General features: G+C 44.6%; 1 protein-coding gene across 2 annotated transcripts in view; it reads left to right on the top strand.

Annotated features, from left to right (window-relative positions):
* Positions 1 to 2,348: 2,348 nt before the first annotated feature.
* Positions 2,349 to 24,238, top strand: part of tbx20 (T-box transcription factor 20) — a 49,718-nt gene continuing 27,828 nt past the window's right edge. The window contains exons 1-6 of one of the 2 annotated variants that reach the window (XM_048528626.1): positions 2,349 to 2,570; positions 2,993 to 3,224; positions 4,740 to 4,904; positions 6,285 to 6,393; positions 16,606 to 16,764; positions 17,818 to 17,894. In XM_048528626.1, the coding sequence (XP_048384583.1) occupies positions 2,408 to 2,570; positions 2,993 to 3,224; positions 4,740 to 4,904; positions 6,285 to 6,393; positions 16,606 to 16,764; positions 17,818 to 17,894 (905 nt within the window). In that variant the 5' untranslated portion in view covers positions 2,349 to 2,407. Of the gene's footprint in view, positions 2,571 to 2,992; positions 3,225 to 4,739; positions 4,905 to 6,284; positions 6,394 to 16,605; positions 16,765 to 17,817; positions 17,910 to 24,238 lie in introns of both variants that reach the window. The other variant, XM_048528625.1, reaches the window with a different exon arrangement.

Raw genomic sequence — 24,238 nt, 5'->3', positions numbered from 1 at the left:
GATTATCTCAATATATCTGTTCATGCACCACATTTGTCCTCAATATTTGTCTCTGTACAAGTTTACATATCCCTGTTCATCTGGATGCAGCTTGACATGATTCAATTGCACTGCGTACCGTATGTCCATCTCTTAGTTCGCGGGCGCCAAAAGGCGTATTCTTTATACTTGTACCGCATTTCATCTATTCTTTCATTTAACAGCAAAAGTGTTTGAAGAGTTGAAGTTTTGTCCGCAGAACATTTCCATCGTACGCTACAATACTAAAAACTCTCGTTTTCGCTGACCGTGAGCAGGAGTCTCGGTGCAGTGAAAATCTGAACACGGCAATTTGGAAGAATAAATTATTTCTGGAAATTAAACTACTTTTGCCCAGTGTCCCAGTGACATTTCTGCTTAAAAACTCGTTAACGTGCTTTCTGGGATTTATAAATACTTAATTCATGTCGTTTTACCCGTGAAATTCGGTCAGTGTTAGGCTATTAAATGGCTTCGTAATAATTCCGGAGAGGCTGCTTATTGTATAAAGCGAAAATATTCTCAGTAAAACAAATCATGTATTATAAAATTAAATTCAAACTGTGAATGTTCTGAAGAAAATGGTTAACAATAGAAATAAAAAGCAAAGTCGCTGTATAAATGGCACAATAAATTTGTTTCTGTCCAGTGTTAAGCCGTTAGAGATAACACATCTACTTTGGAATTGTGCGTTTGATATTTAGAGGGATTCATTCCTGTGCGCCTTATGGAACCGAAAGGCCAGGCGTGTTTCAATGAAATCGCTGATTACGAAACAGTTCCCAAGAAAGGAAACTCGGTAAGATTTGGTACGATTTCAAAGATTCCCACAAAGCTGACTAAATGGCCGGCACCAAATTTCACCGGGAAAAGGGCGAGTTTTTTGGCGCTTGTGATTGGTATCCTAAGGGAGTGAAATGTTAGGGAAAATCAAAGTGCATTCCAAGAGGGCAATCTGTCATTTGAAATTGCCAGGTTTGATATAACTGGCAGGTGCAGCCAGATTGGCTGCCGGGTCTGAATAAGATTATTGACATTCTCATATTTTCAGAATATTTCCAAGGTTAGATCCACTTAAATACTCTTTTTTTTCTTGTTTGTCGCGAGAAATTTGTCTTTGGATCACAAGAGCGAATCTATTCCGGAATGATGAGAAACACACTGCATATAACTTAGAATTATTGTTATACTCCCTGAAACTTGCACTTTCGACTTGATATGGCAATTACAAATGTTCATCGGAGCACCAGAAACAAGCACTGAATACACAATAGGGAGAGAATCTCCTACTGAAAATAAACTCGTTCTGCGAGGGTAACAATTTGATCTATTTGAAGTGTGTGAGAAAGCAGAGTACGATTTAGAGTAATTAATTACACAAACAAAAACATGCTTACTGACGTTGGTTCGTCTAGACAGGTCTCTTTCCTTATCTGAGCGGAGGGAAAGAAACAAATAAAAGCTTCTTTGGGATGAGAAAAGAAGCGACGGTGCAGTTTAACAGAAACATCGAGTAATAGTTGCGCGTGCCTCAATTAAAACCGTATTCTGCGACACCAGCATCCCACCGTTACTTATTGAGTTACAAAGACTGTAAAATGATATTTAAGCTAGCAATGGCACAAGCGCAACATTTAAAATGGAATCTGAGGCAACGGTGCCGCTTTGTATTCGGAGAAAATGTTGGCTTTTTCTACAGAAGTTTAAGGGTTTCTAATTTTAACGCTGCACCAAGGTATCTGGGAGAAATATGACTGTAAAATATGTGTTCGGAATGTGAAACATGCAGGATCGTGTGGAGTTTCAAGTTATTCTGCAAATAAACAGCTCGCATACGGAATCCTTTAGAACGGTTTGAAAAAAAATGGTGATTTCATCAAAACTACAACATTCCAACAAGCAGACTCCAAGTCTGACTTAGTAACTGGGGCATTGAGTCTCTAGCATTAAATTTGTCACAGATTTGTTGCTGGGCTTCTGCAGACAGCAGGATGCAATGGCCTGTGTCCTGGTGCGGACTAATCCCAGTCAGGGTGCCTGCTGCCCATCACAGCCACATTGACATCCCCTTCAGCTGCTCTACCGCTAGAGCGCCTGCGCATTGCCGGAATTTCCGCCGGCCACAAACGCCAGCTGCTCCCTGCACGTGCGCACTCCAGCCCACCGGCCGGTGTTGCGCAAGCGCACAATGCACGCCCTCCTCGGAAAGCCGGCGCCTATGACATCAGTAGCCACTGATTGGCTCCTTTCGCCCAGGCGCGGTGTACGGACTGCGGGAGGCACCAAATTAATTGGCGGCGCGGGAGGCGATTCGGAAACAGTCGAGTGGCGATCGCAAGAAGCAGAGAGGAGCAACTTGCTCCCGGTGTGAGTGCAGACCCCTCCCGGGATGAACACAGCAGGAGGTGTCCTGGCCCCAGCACCGACCATGGAGTACAGCAGCGCCAAACCACAGCTCTCATCCCGGGCCAATGCATTCTCCATCGCTGCGCTTATTTCAACTGGAAACTCCAAAGAGAAGGAAATCCAGGAAAATACCATTAAACCCCTCGGTAAGTGGAACTCACACCTTTAGCCGGCAGAAATGTCACTGCTGACTGTTTGCATAATTGCATAATAGTGCGACTAACTGTCTTTGTGAACACTTTTGTTGCCGAATATTAGCTAATCTATTTCCATTGGAGAGATTTAATCCATTTGAAACAAACTATTGCTTCTAAAATGCCTTTAAACCAACTCTTGTTCCGAATGCGAAATTCGAATGAAATTAAAAGAAATATGCTGCACACTATAAAGTTTGTTTAAAATGCTTGGTAGTTTGAAGCGATTTATTTTCTCGCTTGAGTTAAGTCTCCTGAAGTCTTGAGGTTAATTGGCCGATTAGTAACGCAAATTCAGCAATCCGGCCACGATGTTTGAAAGGTCGTTCAGTTGATGAAATGTGTCCACGCGCTTTTCTCTCCCTCCGAAACAGAGCAGTTTGTGGAGAAATCCTCTTGCTCTCAGCCCTTGGGTGACCTGAGCAGCCTGGAACTCGGTGATTACAGCGGTAGTGCATCCCCAGTCTGTACTGAGCCTCTGATCCCCACCACCCCGGCCGTCCCCAGCGCCGAAATGGCCAAGATCAGCTGTAGCCTGGAAACCAAAGAATTATGGGACAAATTTCATGAACTGGGTACAGAGATGATCATCACCAAATCGGGCAGGTGAGGAAATTCTTCTACTTCTTACAACAAAACAATTACCTTGGAATCCAGGTGAAATTGTGAAATAAATTTCAATCTGAAGCATGTAATTTATCGCTTTCTACAATTGAGATCAGATCATAGATCGAGATTTGGCACTGAATTAGTTTGACAGAAACACCAGCCTGGGAGATTCTTAAATAAAATTGTTGGTGTGGAAGGAATTAGAGATTTTAATTCTCGGTTCGCGCTGCCGTTTCGTTTTTTTTCTATTTCACGGCCGGCTGCAACCGGTGACTCCGCCGTTTCCAACGAAAGGTTAACCGACGCCCCTGGATCATTGAGCGCAAACGAGATGAGATGTGTTTTGTTTTGCGGTAACCCGTTCGCGGAGGAACGTTAATGTTTTCCTGCCCTCACTAAATTGTCAGAACGAGAGTAAACGTGAAAGCGGCTGAATTCAATGCAATGGCGATTGTTTGAGTGTTCCTGTTTTCACTGTGCTGTGTAACTGGTGACAGAAATCTACAGTTTAATTCGGTGTCGTTCATAACGAGCAGGAAAAACACATATGGGATGTCAAAATAATATAGAAATTATCCAAAGAACAACACTTGAGTTGGTACAAATTATAATTATTTTCAACGTAGGATTCGCTGTGTTTGCTCGAATGAAGTTACGTTAAATGAAATTCTTACTGCTGTACATATTATTCATGACGTATCCAAGCTTTATATAGAGATCATACTTTCTGCTTTCGGGCAATCGTAAGAGAATAATTACATAGGTACCGCGCTATCGAGTGCTATGTGTAATGCGTCCTATTTTGTTCTCAAAAGGTGTTGCTAAATGTTTCTGTGAATTCAGGTGGTTCGCAGTCAGTTTTAATACTCCCTAAGTGCCGAATACACTGGAAATCTGAAATCTTTGCTGTGATTTGAAATGCTCTACATGAAGTGTGACTGAAACTGAATCAATAACTTACGGGGAGGTGTGGAGAGTGGGTGCGGGGCTGGGGGTTGGTGGAGGGAGCAGAGTTAGTAAGAGCTGACAGAGTGGGACTGATTGAACGGATCTTTCAAAAGGCCAGCAAAGACACGGAGGGCTGAACGGCCTGCTCTTATTAGCGAAGAAAGTAGAATTCTGAAGTCGAGCCCGAAAAGCGCTATGAAACACAACAGCGTCTGCCGAGCGGTGGGTCGTACATTCGCTTTGACGTGTATAACACACCAAGTTACTAAGCGGGCAAGCACGATTGATTCACATTCCTGAGTCCAGCTGACAGGCGCCGGCCAGAAGAAGGGGATATTTTTTAGAGGGTGGGGAGGTGTGCGGTGGGTCAGTGCCTGCGGTTTGCTTTTTGTTGGGCTGCTTTTGGAGCTGGACAAAAATGAAGTGAAATATTAGATTTCTCTGAGTTCTCTGGCTGGTTTGATGAGTTTGTTTTTTATGGAGGTGGGGAGGAGAGAGCGGAAGAGTTTGTGAAGCGAAATGATTGAGTTTCAGCGAATGTTCTCTTTGTCTGTCCCGTTTCAGGAGAATGTTCCCCACCATCCGAGTTTCGCTGTCTGGGCTGGATCCTGAAGCCAAGTACATTGTGCTGATGGATATTGTGTCAGTGGACAATAAAAGATACCGCTACGCCTATCATCGCTCCTCGTGGCTGGTCGCTGGGAAAGCAGACCCACCGCTCCCTGCAAGGTCTGACCATTGCGTTTATTCATCAGGATTGAGACTGGAATCCGGGGCATTTCCCTATTTTTACAAACACGCAGAAGTTCTCAGCGTTGACTCCAGTCCCGGGCACTCTCGATCCCTCTGCTCTAAAGTAGCCACATCTTTGAGGCATAAATGTCCCCCCACAGGTAGATGTACCAAGCCGGCAGCTCCCACTGTTCAACAACTCAAGATCACACACACTTACAACTTTAACACCAAAACCCACCGAGGTTTACAATTCCGCTGTAAATACACAGCCGCCGTGTCCACGTCCGGATCACACGCTCATTGGCTGGGTCCGTGTTTTGCTTTCTTTTTGTTATACAAAATAAATGTATGGCCAGTGAGCCACATTCCCTGGGAGAAACACAGAGCTCTGAGTGGGATACTGACCCTTGTCGTATCTTAGATAATAAAATGTGAGGCTGGATGAACACAGCAGGCCCAGCAGCATCTCAGGAGCACAAAAGCTGACGTTTCGGGCCTAGACCCGTCGTATCTTACATGACAGCTCATAAACTCTTGAGATTGTTGTTTGGCCTTGGGGTTTGAGTAAAATAAAAATGATGAGAGCAGTGATAATGGGAACTGCAGATGCTGGAGAATCCAAGATAATAAAATGTGAGGCCGGATGAACACAGCAGGCCAAGCAGCGTCTCAGGAGCACAAGAGGCTGTTCATCCAGCCTTACATTTTATTATGATGAGAGCAGCCTCTGTTCAAACCCCCGAGGCTGGGCTGTTCTCCCAGCACCTTCTCTTTCTCTTAGGAACAGGACCGTCCATGCAGCCTCCTACCCCACCACTGAATAAGATGGCGGGTGATCGGCAGCCGCCTTAACATAAAATGAACCATCGCACATTTCCTACAGTCCACACTTACCCTCCTAAGGGCATCTCACCGAGACCCACCCCACATTTCCCATGGCTAATCTACCTAGCCTGCACTTCTTTGGACTATGGGAGGAAACTAGAACCAACAGGAGAGAGCGTGCAAACTCCATACAGACGGCCGAGGCTGGAATCGAACCCGGGTCCCACACAGAGTGAGGCACCTAACGACACAGCCACCGTCCACCCGTTCCCCGGGGAATTAGTGTCACCATTTGATCAAGTCACACTCTTGTTCAGGGAGCGAGGCTCCAAACTGCCCCCACTAATTGTGGGCTGAAGGGCCGAGAGGTTTGGCGGCAACATTTAGATTGGGAGCTCTCGGCCCTCGTTGCCCACATCAGTGAAAAGATGTATCATTCACCCCTTTCTTTTCCTCCACGTATCTCCAATCAAATCGTCCCGTTTATCTCTGTTTTCCAGGGAATACCAATCCGGTTTATGTAATTTCTGCCCTTCCCCTGATTTGTAGGTTATATGTGCACCCTGACTGTCCATTCACGGGTGAACAGCTTCTCAAACAAATGGTCTCCTTTGAGAAAGTGAAGCTTACCAACAATGAACTGGACCAGCATGGCCATGTGAGTCTGTAACTGCCATTTATGCGATTACCTCGTGTTAACGGAGCAGCGACCACCGATACCAAAGATTTGGGGAAAACACTCCGAATCTGCAAATGGAATTATTTGGGAATCTTCCTTCCGAACTACACCTGAAGAGCGGGGAGTTCTGATTTCCAACTTGTCCCTTATTCCGTCCTTGAAATATTGGGGGGGCGAGGAACGAGTTTCACTCTCCGAGCGACCCAAACGCACGGTGAGACCGCGTGTAAATATCCAGAATTCAGGAACTCTCCAAACTGGCTCTTTCTCAGCTCTTCAGCTGACAACTCCGCCCCGGCAATGTATAAACCTCACTAAACCGCCGACAATTATTCCATTTGCAAATTCTGAGATCATTTGACACAGTTGAGATTTATACTCAGTAGTGAGCTTGCAGTGAGAGAGACATCATTCAGTCGCGAATTCTCACATTATCTGTGTTAATGTCCGTTCAACGTTTCAATCAACTCTTATTAAAGTTATTTGAACATGAGCTAAAGCCCGTGTACTCGGTGACTCTGTGTGTACACTGGCAATGTGCTCTTTACTGGACATTGTGCGAATAATTGTTATCCCACTTTGAGTGTGTGTTGGGAGGTGGGGGAATTTGAGAGGTGGGCGGGTAGGTAGCCGAGGGTAGCGAAAAGACGAGTATGGTACAATGCTTTGAGCCGCTCTTGTGGAGAGTTGACATGGGCACGAACAGGCCAATGGTCTCACTTAGTGGATGCTCATGAGAACTTTCCACAGGGAGCACAGCTATGAGATTCTTACCAGTTTCCGTGCTTGTACATGTGTGTTACAGGTTAGCTATTACCTGTGAGAGCGCTGGGTGCAAGGTACAGAGTTAACACAGGAACACAGCAGGCCAGGCAGCATCAGGAGCGGGAAAGTTGACGCTTCGGGTCGGGACCCTTTTTGGGAAATGGGGAGGGGGAAGGGAGCTCAGAAATAAATAGAGAGAGGAAGGGTGGGGCTGGGGAAGGTAGGTGGGATGGTGATAGGTGAGTGCAGGTAGGCAATGGTGGGAATTGGTCAGTGAGGTGAGAGGAGTGGATAGGTGGGAGAGAAGATGGACAGATTTTGTCAGGTCAAGGAGAGGGAGGGTTGGTCATGGGATGAGGCTGGGTCTGGGGAGTTATTTAAACTCGTAAAGTCCACATTGAGACCTTTGGACTATAGGCTCCCAAGGCGGAATATGAGGTGCTGCTCCTCCAGCTTCTGGGTGGCGTCATTGTGACACTGGAGGAGGCCCAGGATGGACATGTTCCCCAGGGAGTGGGAGGGGGAGTTGAAATGGTTTATGACTGGGAGGTGTTGTCGTTTGTTGTGAACAGAGCGCAAATGCTCTACCAAGTGGTCTCTGAGCCTCCTCTTGGTCTCACTGATGTAGAGGAGGCCACATCGAGAGCAGAGGATGTAATAGATCATGTTGACGGATGTGCAGGTGAACCTCAGTCTGATATGGAAGGTTTGTTTTGGTCCTTGAATGGGGGTGAGGGGGGAGGTGTAGGAGGTGTAGGTGTAGTTCTTCCTGCGGTTGCAGGGGAAGGTGCTGGGGGTTGCAAGGTTAATGGGGGGGTGTGGAGCAGATGAGGGAATCACAGAGAGTAGTTCCTACAAAAGGCAGATAAGAATGGGGAGGGAAATATATCTTTGGGTGTGGGGTTCGATTGTAGGTAGCAGAAGTGGTGGAGAATGAATAGGAGGCCAGAGGGGGGATGTTGCGGCTCCACCCAGAAACACCAGTGTTCCTGCTCCTCTGATGATGCCTGGCCTGCTGTGTTCCTCCAGCTCCACACTGTGTCATCTCTGACTCTAGCATCTGCGGTTCTTCCTATCTCTGTGTGCAAGGTACGGGTGTGTTATGGACACATTACTGAATGCAGGGTACAGGTGTATCATATACAGGTTACTGAGTGCAGGATGCAAGTGTGTTATAGACAGGTTACTGTGTGCAGGGTACAGGCATGTTGCAGACCGGTTACCTTATGCAGGGTACAGGTATGTTGTGGACAGGTTGCTGAGTATGGGATATAGGTGTGTTACAGTCAATTACTCTGTGCAGGATACAGATTTGCTGTCAACATGTTACTGTCTGTCACATATAGGTGTGTATAGACAGGTTGCTTTATGTGAGATACACGTGCATTACTGTGTATGATATATAGGTGTGTTATAGACAGCTTACTGTGTGGGGTGTACAGGTGTGTTATAGACAGGTTACTGTGTGTAAGCTACTGATGTGTTTTGACAGTTTGCTGTGTGTGATGTACAGGTGTGCAATAGAAAGGTTACTGCAGGTGGCCTACAGGTGTGTTGTAGACAGGTCACTGTGCTGGGTGTATAACTGTGCTGTAGAAAGCTTACTGCTTGTGGGCACAGGTGTGTTATTTATCAGTTAATGTGTGTTTATACAGCTCTGGTAAGTTGTTTTGCAATCCTGGTCTGGTCTAGACAAGTTACTGTTTGTGGGGTACTGGTGTGTTTTGACAGGATATGTGTCATACTCATGTTATAGACAAGTTTATGTGATCTGTGGATACAAATATGTTACAAACAGGTTACCTGTTTACGACTACAGGCCTATTGTGGATAATTATTGTGAGCGTGGTACAGGAATGTTTCAGTTAGTTTGCTGTATTAGGTGTAAAGCTGTGTTATAGACAACCTCATAGGTGATTTTGTTTTAAATAGGCGTGGCAAATACTGAGTAAGGGAAGAGGCTGGCAGTTAATATATTAGGGAATTTAAAAGTTTTCAATCTAAATATAAATAGTAAAAGGGTAGCAGAGCAATGAGACCAACTAACAGCCAAAAATGGGACCTTTTTTTGGAGACTGAGGGCATGGCTTAGGTAGTAAGTAATTAATTTACATTTACTTTTATTTATTTTTTGCATGGAAGATGCTGCTGCCAATGCAGTTGTAAAGGAAGACATAGTTCAGATATTAAAGAACTAAAAAAAAAGAGATTTGTGAGCAAGACTGACTATCATTTGGCAATAATAGACATTTTATTTGCATGGAATATAAATGAGTTATTGGCATTGTTGTTTGTGGGGTATAATGTTTATAGATTCCATAGGTGCATCTTTGGTTACTGACTGAAGTAAAGGTGGATTGGGGAGGTACCTGCTATAATTTTCCAATTCTTGCAAGTTGTGTGAATGTGCAAGCACACAGAGAACTGCACATTACAATTTTTTTTCAAAAAGGCTGTAAGGATTAATGGAGCAAATAGAGGCCAGTTAATTGAATTTTAGTAGTTTGAATGCATTAATGCCTGACAATTCTGTACAAAATTAACAGCGACTTTGAGAAATGTGAATTAATTAAGAAAAACCAAAACTGATTTGTTGAAGGGGATTGTGTTTAGCTAACTTGATTGAGTTTTTTGATGAGGTAACAGAAAGGGTTGATAAAAGTTACTCGTTGATGTAGTTTATATTAATTTCCAAAGATCTTTGATTAAATGCCATATAATTAACTTGCAAGCAAAGTTGAAGCCCATAAAATAACAGGGCAAGGAAGCATGGACGTAAACTTGGCCGAGTGACACGAAACAGAGTAGTAGTAAATGGTTATTTCTCATACTCGATGAAGGCTTTTAGTGAGATTTCCCAGTGACTGGTACTTGGACCAGCTGGTTTCTGGATATAAATTAATGACCTCACTTGAATGTACAAGGCATGGCATCAAAAAATTTACGAATGGCACAAAATTTGAAAGCATTGTGAACTGTAAGGAGAATAGTGATAGATTTCAAGATGACAAATACAGGGGATGTGCACAATTAATGAATTTAGCAGGGTGGGTTGAAACAGGACCTGAAAAGTGAACAACATCCAGGGCTTTATAAGAGAAGCAAAGTGTCTATGGACCTTTAGAAAATATTAGTTTGGCTTCCCGGATGGAATGGTATGGTATGGAGGGAAGGTCTTATGAGGAAAGTCTGAGGGACTTGAGGCTGTTTTCGTTAGAGAGAAGAAGGTTAAGAGGTGACTTAATAGAGACATACAAGATGATCAGAGGATTAGATAGGGTGGACAGTGAGAGCCTTTTTCCTCAGATGGTGATGGCTAGCACAAGGGGACATAGCTTTAAATTGAGGGGTGATAGATATAGGACAGATGTCAGAGGTAGGCTCTTTACTCAGAGAGTAGTAAGGGCGTGGAATGCCCTGCCTGCAACAGTAGCTGACCTGCCAAGTTTAAGGGCATTTAAATGGTCATTGGATAAACAAATGGATGATAATGGAATAGTGTAGGTTAGATGGGCTTCAGATTGGTATCACAGGTCAGCTCAACATCGAGGGCCAAAGGGCCTGTACTGCACTATAATGTTCTATGTTGTATGTTCTATGTACTAAGCACTAACAGTATCTAAGACAGGGAACCACAAGTTAGGAAAGGTGTGAAGGTTTTAGAGAGAGAGCGCAGATACATTTATTTAGTATAGTCCTACAAATGTGGGACTTCAGTTATGTGGATAGACAATGATGAGGTTGTACGTATTAGAGACAATAATGGTTGAATGGAGATTAGTTATAAGTGTTCTATATCATGAGGGAAGTAGACAGAATAGATGGAAAGAAAATATTTCTATTAACAGAAGAGTTGACAAACATCAGAAAGCAATTAAGATGATTGACAACAGGACCAAAAGTAAAAGGAAGAACTACATTTCTTGATGCAGCTAGAGATGAGGGTCTAGAATTGACTGCTTGAAAGTGAGGTGGGAGCAGATTTAATTGTAACTTTTAAAAGTAAATTGGATAAGTACTGGGACAGAAATACAAAAAAAGGACAGGAGAGTTCATTTAGCTGAGATTGTCTTATAGTGCATAGAAATAGGCTTGATGTCACATATCCTCTGTTTGTATGTAAATATTCATATGGAGTACAAGTGTCTTACAGGCAGATTACTATATGTAGAGTATGTGTGTGCCACTTTTATGTTACTGTGTGTGGAGTACAAGTATGTTACAGACAAATTAAAGACAGGTTATTGCCGTATGTGGTGTGCAGTCAGGGTACACTAAAGTCAAGTTAATATGCACTGCTACAGTTACTGTGTGTGGAGTGTGGAAGTATAATAGATAGATTTTACACAGGATATACAGTACAGCATAGAAGCAGCTAATACATGTGTTTATATTCTACTTCAGCCTCACACTATCTTTCCTCATCTAAAACTATAATCATAATCTCCTATTCCCTTTTCCCTTATGCAGTTGTCTAGTTGGCTCTAAAACCACTCCTGATAGTAGCGAGTATCACATATTCACCATTCTCTTCTGAATTCACTGTAGGATTTCTTGTTACTAACTTTAGTTATGTTCTTCCTTACAAGAGGAAATATTCTCTCTGTACAAAAGTTTTCATAATATTAAGCCATCCCCTTTGCCTTCTATTTCAAGAGAAGAAGACCTAGCCTCCCATTCTTCAAACACATTGCTGTCCTTATACGATGGGTTACAGTGCGGGATATAATGGTGTACAGACAGGCTACAGTATGGAATATAGGGATGTTACAGGTAGATTATAGCACAGAGTAAAAGGTGTTATATACAGATTATCAAGTGGAATATGAAGATATAAAGGCAGGTTCCAATATGGAACATAGAGATGTTATAGAGAGGTTAGAGTGTGGAAATTAGAGGTTTTATAGACAAGTAACTGTGGAATGTGTTACAGCATACACCATGGTGCTGTTATAGATATGTTGCAGTGCAGAATATGGAAGTGTTACATACATAATACAGCATGGAATTCAAGTAGTTATAGACAAATTGCAATGTGGAATATAGGGTGTTGTAGACACGTTACAGTGTAGAACACAGGGTTGTTATTGATAGTTCACAGTGTGAAATATACAGTTGTTATAGACAGGTTATTGTGTGGAATATAGAGGCTTTATAGGCAGTTGTCCATGTGGGAGGTAATCATGTTTTGGAAGGCTTAGAGTGTATAAAATAGTAGTGTTATAAACAGGTCACAGTGTACAATATAGAGTGTTATAGACAGGTTATAGTGTGGAAGATAGGGTGTTTAAACTACTTACAGTGTATGGAGATGTTATGGATAGGTTACAGTGGGAATATCAAGATGTCATTGATGGCTTACATAGGAATATAGGGATTTATAGACAGGCTATAGTATGGAATATTGGGTGTTATAAGCATGTTACTGTGTGGAATAAATGTATATTATAAACAGTTTTGAGTGTGGAATATAGCAGTGTTACAGATAGCTTAGAATGTAGAATATAGGAGTATTGTAGGCAATTTACAGTGTGGCATAAAGCAGTGTTATAGGGAATACAGATGTGTTAAAAACAGTTTACAGTATGGAATATAAGAGTGTTATAGACAGTCACATTGTAGAATGTAGTTGTGTTATTTACAGCTTTGAGAGTGGAATAAAGGGATGTTAGAGACAGGTTAGAATGTAGAATATAGGATTGTTATAGACAGGTTACAGTGTGCAATATAGAGGTGTTATATACAGGTTATAGCATGGAATATCGGGGTGTTGGAGACTGTTTATAATGTGGAGTATTGGTGTATGACAGACAGGTCTCATTGTGGAATAAAGAAGTGTTGCTGACGTTTACATTGTGGAAAATAAGGGTGTTAGAGAAAGTTTTATAATGTGGAATATAGGTGGGTTATAGACACGTTATAGAGCGGAAAATAGGAGTGTTAGAGACAGGTCATAGCGTGGTATATAGGAGTGTTAGAGACAGGTCATAGTGTGGTATATAGGAGTGTTAGAGACAGGTCATAGCGTGGTATATAGGAGAGATAGAGACAGGTCATAGCATGGTATATAGGAGTGTTAGAGACAGGTCATGGTGTGGTATATAGGAGTGTTAGAGACAGGTCATAGCGTGGTGTATAGGAGTGTTAGAGACATGTCGTGGCATGGTATATAGGAGTGTTAGAGACAGGTCATAGCGTGGTGTATAGGAGTGTTAGAGACATGTCGTGGCATGGTATATAGGAGTGTTAGAGACAGGTCATAGCATGGTATATAGGAGTGTTAGAGACAGGTCATAGCGTGGTATATAGGAGAGATAGAGACAGGTCATAGCGTGGTATATAGGAGTGTTAGAGACAGGTCATAGTGTGGTATATAGGAGAGATAGAGACAGGTCATAGCGTGGTATATAGGAGTGTTAGAGACAGGTCATAGTGTGGTACATAGGAGGGATAGAGACAGGTCTAGTGTGGTATATAGGAGTGTTAGAGACAGGTCATAGCGTGGTATATATGAGTGTTAGAAACAGGTCATAGCATGGTATATAGGAGTGTTAGAGACAGGTCATAGCGTGGTATATAGGAGTGTTAGAGACATGTCGTGGCGTGGTATATAGGAGTGTTAGAGACAGGTCATAGCGTGGTATATAGGAGTGTTAGAGACAGGTCATAGCATGGTATATAGGAGTGTTAGAGACAGGTCATAGCGTGGTATATAGGAGAGATAGAGACAGGTCATAGCGTGGTATATAGGAGTGTTAGAGACAGGTCATAGCGTGGTATATAGGAGAGATAGAGACAGGTCATAGCGTGGTATATAGGAGTGTTAGAGACAGGTCATAGCGTGGTATATAGGAGAGATAGAGACAGGTCATAGCGTGGTATATAGGAGTGTTAGAGACAGGTCTTGGCGTGGTATATAGGAGTGTTAGAGACAGGTCATAGCGTGGTATATAGGAGTGTTAGAGACAGGTCATAGTGTGGTATATAGGAAGGATAGAGACAGGTCATAGCGTGGTATATAGGAGTGTTAGAGACAGGTCATAGCGTGGTATATAGGAGTGTTAGAGACAGGTCATAGTGTGGTATATAGGAGGGATAGAGACAGGTCATAGTGTGGTATATAGGAGTGTTAGAGACAGGTCATAGCGTGGTATATAGGAGTGTTAGAAACAGGTCATAGCATGGTATATAGGAGTGTTAGAGACAGGTCATAGCGTGGTATATAGGCGTGTTAGAGACATGTCGTGGCGTGGTATATAGGAGTGTTAGAGACAGGTCATAGCGTGGTATATAGGAGTGTTAGAGACAGGTCATAGCATGGTATATAGGAGTGTTAGAGACAGGTCATAGCGTGGTATATAGGAGAGATAGAGACAGGTCATAGCGTGGTATATAGGAGTGTTAGAGACATGTCGTGGCGTGGTATATAGGAGTGTTAGAGACAGGTCATAGCATGGTATATAGGAGTGTTAGAGACAGGTCATAGCGTGGTATATAGGAGAGATAGAGACAGGTCATAGCGTGGTATATAGGAGTGTTAGAGACAGGTCATAGCGTGGTATATAGGAGAGATAGAGACAGGTCATAGCGTGGTATATAGGAGTGTTAGAGACAGGTCTTGGCGTGGTATATAGGAGTGTTAGAGACAGGTCATAGCGTGGTATATAGGAGTGTTAGAGACAGGTCTTGGCGTGGTATATAGGAGTGTTAGAGACAGGTCATAGCGTGGTATATAGGAGTGTTAGAGACAGGTCATAGTGTGGTATATAGGAAGGATAGAGACAGGTCATAGCGTGGTATATAGGAGTGTTAGAGACAGGTCATAGCGTGGTATATAGGAGTGTTAGAGACAGGTCATAGTGTGGTATATAGGAGGGATAGAGACAGGTCATAGTGTGGTATATAGGAAGGATAGAGACAGGTCATAGTGTGGTATATAGGAGTGTTAGAGACAGGTCATAGCGTGGTATATAGGAGTGTTAGAAACAGGTCATAGCATGGTATATAGGAGTGTTAGAGACAGGTCATAGCGTGGTATATAGGCGTGTTAGAGACATGTCGTGGCGTGGTATATAGGAGTGTTAGAGACAGGTCATAGCGTGGTATATAGGAGTGTTAGAGACAGGTCATAGCATGGTATATAGGAGTGTTAGAGACAGGTCATAGCGTGGTATATAGGAGAGATAGAGACAGGTCATAGCGTGGTATATAGGAGTGTTAGAGACAGGTCATAGCGTGGTATATAGGAGAGATAGAGACAGGCCATAGCGTGGTATATAGGAGTGTTAGAGACATGTCGTGGCGTGGTATATAGGAGTGTTAGAGACATGTCGTGGCGTGGTATATAGGAGTGTTAGAGACAGGTCATAGCGTGGTATATAGGAGAGATAGACCGTTTACATTGTGGAATATAGAATGTTAAAGAGGTTACAGTATCTAATAAAGATATGTTATAGATAGGTTACAGTGTGGAATATACTGCTTTAAGTGAAATTACAGTGTGGAACATAAAGCTATTACAGGCAGTTTTCAGAGCGTAATAAAGGGACATTATAGACACTTTATAGTGTGGAATATGGTGTAAAAGATATTTTTAGTGCAGAATAATACATGGTTACATGTGGCATATAGATATGGATAGTTATGGTGTCTATTATAGGGGTTGTAGTTAGTTTAGCAGAATATAGGGTTTTATAGGCAGTTTGCAATGTGGAATTTTGAGACGTTGTAGACAGTTTACTGTCTGGAATATAGGGCTATAGACAAGTTATAGTGTGGAAAATGGTGTGTTATAAATAAATAGTGTGAAATATAGGGATGTTATAGACAGTTCACAGTGTGGAATATAGGGATGGTAAAAAAATTATAATGTGGAATGTAAGGATTTTATAGATAAGTTATGTTGTAGAATAAAGAAACTTTTAAGAGCGTCTTACGTGTGGAATGTAGTCGTGTTATAATTAGGATTTACTGTAGAATATAGAAATCTTATAGACGGATCATTAGCATTATTGTTGATTGAATTCTCCAATGAATTATTTTCCTCCAATAAATGGCGATAAATTAATATTGAAGACAAAGCACTGAATAAAAAATCGCGATTTGCCGAGTAGAGGACTAAACAGAGGAACTGTTATTTATTTCGGTCAATTAGATAAGTGCTGTTGGGAGCATCTAACCCCTCTGTTTGTCGAAACCTGGCAAACTGGGGTTTTTCCTGGATTTCCATCATTGGAGTTCTCGAGAATTCCCATCCTTTCCGGCATGTAAATTTTACTTTATAGTGGGTTTGGGTGTGAATGTGTAGTTTTAAATTTGGGAAAGGTTGTGTTCAGAGGCTGAATGCGGATCCGGTGAATGTCTGTTTAATTTTGCACGTTCTGAATCTTGGCTCTCTGCTGTAAATGTGATGAATTCATTCTACAGATTATTCTAAACTCCATGCATAAATACCAGCCCCGAGTTCACATCATTAAAAAGAAAGATCACACCGCTTCTCTGGTCAACCTCAAATCCGAAGAATTCCGCACCTTCATCTTCCCAGAGACGGTTTTTACTGCAGTCACCGCTTACCAGAACCAACTGGTGAGTTCCTGCTTATTTTCCCGGTAACCGATCTGTAAAGAAGTCGCAATAATCTGGTTGCTGTGTGAACCGACGGAAACTAACACCATACCAGTGGCTTATTGAAGACCCTTCTTACAAACAGCATCTTGTCTAAGGAAAACATTGAAAGGAATTCCAGTTTGAGTAGTTCTCGCTGGAAGTGTCCTTTTCTGTTCTCCATTTACAGAGCTGTTCAGAATGTGTCATTCTATTTAATTGCTTTTATTTCGGAGGGAGTGAACGATGAGGCAGTTCTGTTATTTTCTTTCCCGCGAGCGGTAGTTCAATCTCGGTCGTTCCTCTGTCAGTTTGTCTCGGGTCAGACCCGGGGGTAACTCCAGAAACAGCAATAGCTGGAGAAATTCAGCAACCCGAACCCGTGTGCTTCAGTGCCGGCGTCACTGGGCCTGAAACGTACACCCTGGTTTCTCTCCACGGGTGCTGGCATTCTCCAGTGCCTTCTGGTTTCGTTTCAGATTTTTTTTCATTCTCTGGGTTTTTTTTAAAGTTCTGAATTTCATAAGCGTCCCGGGACCCTCAGACTACCCCCCTTCCCACCATCACCAGGCACCCGCCACTCCCATACCCTCAGCGAGCCCCCTCCTCCGTACTCCGGGGATCCGCAGACCTAGCGACCACCTCTGGTTCCTCAGGACGCTCATTACCGCTGGCAGAGCCCCGGGCCCCGCACACCACGGGATCTCCCGCACTCTCCCAGGCTCTGTGAGATGTGGTGACGGAGTTGGTCGTCCTCCTATGAAAGACGTTAATAAACCAATAGCTCTCTCTGACGAATTATTAGTTTAATTGTCACGTTTACTGAGACCAGCATTTCAAACCTCTTCAAGAAGACCTTCAGCGCTGATGGAATATGAGTTCAGTAACAGAATGGTTACCCCCACCCCACACACTCACTGGGGTCCTGGGCTCTACAGGTTAGTTTTTAATATCAGAAATCTGGTGAATTCATTCACCGTCCCACTGGGGTGTTTCCAGAGACAGCTGCTTGATTGATAATACTTTTCTCTGCAGATCACCAAATTAAAAATCGACAGTAATCCTTTCGCTAAAGGATTCCGGGATTCCTCCCGCCTGACTGACATGGAGAGGTACTGTTTTCAGGAGTAAGGCTCGTTTTTCTCAGTTCCATACGGTTACAGTGCGAGTGGCGCGGTTTACATCGCAAATCGTACTAACTCGGGTTTATTATCAGTTAACTGTTCGTGCACATTTTACACTTGTGAACGTCGCTTGCCCATTTTTGGTTTAACCTTGACACAATGAGATTAGTTTTTGCCAAATCGGAAGCCACCCGTGGAGTGTAAACGGAAAAGGGGAAGGTAGATGCTGCACACCTTCAGCAGAGGGGTACAGCTGCTGGGCCCTTACAGCTCAGCGAGAATCCTGAAAGTGTGAACGGATTATCTCAGACTCCAGCATCGGCAGTCCCTACTATCTCTGAGTGAGTTCGCACCAGAAGGATGTTTTATTCACAATCTCTTAAAAAAACAAGCCATGCACGCGTACATCAGCAGAGAGGTGTGTACAAAATTTGTGTTCTGACTGGATGGCCGTGCTCAGGTGACGGTTAAAGCAGGAGAAATAAAGTCAGTGTGAGAGCTTTGAATTTATTGTGTCCTGTTCTGGTTGCCTCATTACAGGAAAGATATGGAAATGTTGGAAAAGGTGCAGAGGAAATTTACCAGGATGTTGCCTAGAATGGAGGGGCGGTCTTACGAGGAAAGGTTGAGAGAGCTAGGGCTTTTCTCTTTAGAACGATGAAGGATGAGAGGGACTTGATAGAGATGTACAAAATGATCAGAGGTGTAGATAGAATAGACAGCCAAAGACTTTTTCCTCGGGTGGAGGTAGCTATCAGGAGGGGGCATTGTTTTAAAGTGAGTGGAGGTAGATATAGTAGAGATGTCAGAGGTAGGCTCTTTACTCCGAGAGTGGTCGGGATGTGGAATGCATTGCCAGAGAGGGTAGTGGAGTCAGCCTTGTTAGGGGCATAATGGATGATAGTATAAGGTAGAGGTGGAGGTTAGGTAGACCTTAGGATTAGGGTAAAAGTTCGGCACGACATTGTGGGCTGAAGGGCCTGTACTATGCTGTACTGTTCTATGTTCTATGTTTTAATGCGGATACACACAGCCGGACAATATCTGTAGCTGTTTTATCCTATTCCATTGTATTGTCGAGACGAAGCTCACTGCCACACGCTGCCGGCTGCCTATCTGGTCAGACAGAGCTGCGTCCGTGTATTTGCAAGAAGGGATTGAACTTTAAAACCAGGAGGCGGCTGTTCAGCCCCTCCAAAGCTGGCCTCTGCTTTAACCCCATTTGCTGTCCTGCTGCAGCTCGCTTGTAGTAAATGAGGCAGCAACTGCAGAGGAGGAAATATTATCATCCACAGTGATCAGTAAACACAAGTTAGAGAGCATGAGAAGTGTCACACAACCATGAACATAATTACTGCGGAGCGTTTCAAAACAGAGGTCCCCTCATCAACAACAACGTTGTCGCGCATTTCCATTCCACATTCTGTAAGAAAGGGTCGTTTGTCGGTTACGGTGGAATACAGGGAAGTCTGGAAGAATAAGAACTGCAGATGCTGGAGAATCTGAGATAACACGGTGTGAGGCTGGATGAACACAGCAGGCCAAGCAGCATCTCAGGAGCAGGAAGGCTGACGTTTCTTCAGAAATGTTGTTTTGGACGTGTTCCGCTCTGGGCTTCGGCTAGACCAGAGCCCATGGCATGTAACTACATTGGGCACGTTCTAACTCGCTGCTCTTTTCATCTCCTTCACAGAAAGCGACGACGGCCCGTTCTTCCAAACACCGACCTTTAGCTCCCAATGCCGAAATCCCCTTCGGGTTTTCTGTACTGCCCGGCTCTCCGTGTTTGAGAGAGTGCGAGTGTAAATGACACATGGAGTACGCGGTGCTCCTGAACTCTCTTACTGTTCCGGCTGCATTCCAAGTGTGTCTGCAGCCCGGGCTGCAGGGGTGCAATACGAAGGGGAAACTAGTTTACTGCGGCGGTGTGAAAGCCCCTGTGGCACCCTCCAGCTCACTGTTACCTGAATGCACCATTCGGAAGCGCCGCCCCCACTCGGAGGCATCGTCAGGCGACAGTATTCCTCCGGGAACCGGTCTCCCTGTCAGTGAAAGTCCCCCCTGAAAAGATTTCGTGACATTTCTCTCACCATAAAAACCTGTCATTAACCAAAATCTTAGCAATCAAATTGTTCCATAGAGTAGATACTTACATGGCGCACGTATGTACTGTGAGTACACTCCGTACTGTGTGCACGATGTGCCTGTGTCCGAACTGTGTGTACACTGTGTGCCTGTGTCTGGACTGTGTGTACACTCTGTGGCTGTGGCTGTACTGTGTGTACACTGTGTGCACTATGCGCCTGTGTCTGTACTGTGGGTACACTGTTTGCCTGTGTCTGTACTGTGTGTGCACTGTGTGCCTGTGTCTGTACTGTGTGTCCACTGTGTGCGCTATGTGCCTGTGTCTGTACTGTGTGTACACTGTGTGTGCTATGTGCCTGTGTCTGTACTGTGTGTACACTCTGTGCACTGTGTGCCTGTGTCTGTACTGTGTGTACACTGTGTGACTGTGTCTGTACTGTGTGTACACTGTGTGTGTTATGTGCCTGTGTCTGTACTGTGTGTACACTGTGTGCACTGTGTGCCTGTGCCTGTACTATGTGTCCACTGTGTGCGCTATGTGCCTGTGTCTGTACTGTGTGTACACTGTGTGTGCTATGTGCCTGTGTCTGTACTGTGTGTACACTCTGTGCACTGTGTGCCTGTGTCTGTTCTGTGTGTACACTCTGTGCCTTTGTGTGTACTGTGCATACACTGTGTGCACTATGTGCCTGTGTCTATACTTTGTGTACACTGTGTACACTGTGTGCCTGTGTCTGTACTGTGTGTACACTGTGTGCTCTGTGTCTTTACTGTGTCTACACTGTGTGCACCGTGTGCCTGTGTCTGTAGTGTGTGTACACTGTCTGCGTTATGTGCCTGTGTCGGTACTGTGTGTACACCGTGTGGGCTCTATGCCTGTGTCTGTACTGTGTGTACACTGTGTGCACTTTGTGCCTGTGTCTGTACTGTGTATACACTGTGTGCACTATGTGCCTGTGTCTGTACTGTGTGTACACTGTGTGCCTGTGTCTGAAATGTGTGTACACTGTGCACTATGTGCCTGTGTCTGTCCTGTGTGTGTACTGTGTGCACTGTGTACCTGTGTCTGTACTGTGTGTACACTGTGTGCACTTTGTCTCTACTGTGTGTACACTGTGTGTGTTGTGTGCCTGTGTCTGTACTGTGTGTACCCCGTGTGCGCTATATGCCTGTGTCTGTACTGTGTGTACACTGTGTGCTCTGTGTGCATGTTTCTGTGCTATGTGTACACTGTGTGCACCGTGTGCCTTTGTGTGTACTGTGTGTGCACTGTGTGCACTATGTGCCTGTGTCTGTACAGTGTGTACACTGTGTACGCTATGTGCCTGTGTCTGTGCTGTGTGTACACTGTGTGCACTATGTGCCTGTGTCTGTACTGTGTGTACACTGTGTGCTTGTGTCTGTACTGTGTGTACACTGATTGCACTATGTGCCTGTGTCTGTACTGTGTGTGCACTGTGTGCACTATGTGCCTGTGTCTGTACTGTGTGTACACTGTGTGCACTGTTTGCCTGTGTCTGCACTGTGTACTTGGTGTGCCTGTGTCTGTACTGTGCATACATTGTGTGCGCTTTGTGCCTGTGTCTGTACTGTGTGTACACTGTGTGCCTGTGTCTGTACTGTGTGTACACTTTGTGGCTGTGGCTGTACTGTGTGTACACTGTGTGCCTGTGTCTGTCCTGTGTGTACACTGTGTGTGCTGTGTGCCTGTGTCTATACTGTGTGTGCACTGTGTGCCTGTGTCTGTACTGTGTGTACACTGTGTGCACTATGCACCTGTGTCTGTACTGTGGGTACACTGTTTGCCTGTGTCTGTACTGTGTGTGCACTGTGTGCCTGTGTCTGTACTGTGTGTCCACTGTGTGCGCTATGTGCCTGTGTCTGTACTGTGTGTACACTGTGTGTGCTATGTGCCTGTGTCTGTACTGTGTGTACACTCTGTGCACTGTGTGCCTGTGTCTGTACTGTGTGTACACTGTGTGACTGTGTCTGTACTGTGTGTACACTGTGTGTGCTATGTGCCTGTGTCTGTACTGTGTGTGCACTGTGTGCACTGTGTGCCTGAGTCTGTACTGTGTGTACACTGTGTGCACTGTGTCTGTCCTGTGTGTACACTGTGTGTGTTGTGTGCCTGTGTCTGTACTGTGTGTACCCTGTGTGCGCTATATGCCTGTGTCTGTACTGTGTGTACACTGTGTGCTCTGTGTGCATGTTTCTGTACTATGTGTACACTGTGTGCACTGTGTGCCTTTGTGTGTACTGTGTGTACACTGTGTGCACTATGTGCCTGTGTCTGTACAGTGTGTACACTGTGTATGCTATGTTTCGGTGTCTGTACTGTGTGTACACTGTGTGCGCTGTGTGCCTGTGCCTGTACTGTGTGTACCCTGTGTGCGCTATATGCCTGTGTCTGTACTGTGTGTACACTGTGTGCATGTTTCTGTACTATGTGTACACTGTGTGCACTATGTGCCTTTGTGTGTACTCTGTGTACACTGTGTGCACTATGTGCCTGTGTCTGTACAGTGTGTACACTGTGTACGTTATGTGTCGGCGTCTGTAGTGTGTACTTGGTGTGCCTGTGCCTGTACTGTGTGTACATTGTGTGCGCTTTGTGCCTGTGTCTGTACTGTGTGTACACTGTGTGCCTGTGTCTGTACTGTGTGTACACTCTGTGGCTGTGTCTGTACTGTGTGTACACTGTGTACACTGTGTGCACTGTGTGCCTGTGTCTGTAGTGTGTGTACACTGTGTGCGCTGTGTGCCTGTGTCTGTACTGTGTGTGCGCTGTGTGCCTGTGTCTGTACTGTGTGTACACTGTGTACACTGTGTGCACTGTGTGCCTGTGTCTGTAGTGTGTGTACACTGTGTGCGCTGTGTGCCTGTGTCTGTACTGTGTGTACACTGTGTGCCTGTGTCTGTACTGTGTGTACACTCTGTGGCTGTGTCTGTACTGTGTGTACACTGTGTACACTGTGTGCACTGTGTGCCTGTGTCTGTAGTGTGTGTACACTGTGTGCGCTGTGTGCCTGTGTCTGTACTGTGTGTGCACTGTGTGCCTGTGTCTGTACTGTGTGTACACTGTGTGCACTGTGTCTGTCCTGTGTGTACACTGTGTGCACTGTGTGCCTGTGTCTGTACTGTGTGTACCCTGTGTGCGCTATATGCCTGTGTTTGTACTGTGTGTACACTGTGTGCTCTGTGTGCATGTTTCTGTACTATGTGTACACTGTGTGCACTGTGTGCCTTTGTGTGTACTCTGTGTACACTGTGTGCACTATGTGCCTGTGTCTGTACAGTGTGTACACTGTGTACGTTATGTGTTGGCGTCTGTACTGTGTGTACACTGTGTGCACTTTGTGCCTGTGTCTGTACTGTGTGTACACTGTGTGCCTGTGTCTGTACTATGTACTCGGTGTGCCTGTGTCTGTACTGTCTGTACATTGTGTGAGCTTTGTGCCTGTGTCTGTACTGTGTGTACACTGTGTGCCTGTGTCTGTACTGTGTGTACACTCTGTGGCTGTGGCTGTACTGTGTGTACACTGTGTACACTGTGTGCACTATGTGCCTGTGTCTGTACTGTGTGTGCACTGTGTGCGCTGTGTGCCTGTGTCTGTACTGTGTGTGCACTGTGTGCCTGTGTCTGTACTGTGTGTACACTGTGTGCACTATGTGCCTGTGTCTGTACTGTGTGTACACTGTGTGCACTATGTGCCTGTGTCTGTACTGTGTGTAGGCTGTCTGCACTGTGTGCCTGTGTCTACTGTGTGTACACTGTTTGTACTGTGTGCCTGTGTCTGCACTGTGTACTCAGTGTGCCTGTGTCTGTACTGTGTGTACATTGTGTGCGCTTTCTGCCTGTGTCTGTACTGTGTGTGCACTCTGTGCACTGTTTGCCTGTGTCTCAACTGTGTGTACAGTCTGTGCACTATGTGCCTGTATCTATACTTTGTGTGCACTCTGTGCACTGTGTGCCTGTGTCTGTACTGTGTGTACTCTGTGTGCACTGTGTGCCTGTGTCTCTACTGTGTGTATACTGTGTGAACTGTGTCTTTACTGTGTGTACACTGTATCCACTATGTGCCTGTGTCTGTAGTGTGTGTACACTGTCTGCGTTATGTGCCTGTGTCGGTACTGTGAGTACACTGTGTGGGCTCTATGCCTGTGTCTGTACTGTGTGGACACTATGTGCACTTTGTGCCTGTGTCTGTACTGTGTATACACTGTGTGCACTATGTGCCTGTGTC

Source organism: Stegostoma tigrinum, chromosome 5 (genome assembly GCF_030684315.1).
Source record: "Stegostoma tigrinum isolate sSteTig4 chromosome 5, sSteTig4.hap1, whole genome shotgun sequence".
NCBI classification, from domain to species: domain Eukaryota; kingdom Metazoa; phylum Chordata; class Chondrichthyes; order Orectolobiformes; family Stegostomatidae; genus Stegostoma; species Stegostoma tigrinum.
The sequence above is the reverse complement of the archived record's forward strand: the minus strand, read 5'-3'. Positions and strand labels throughout refer to the sequence as shown.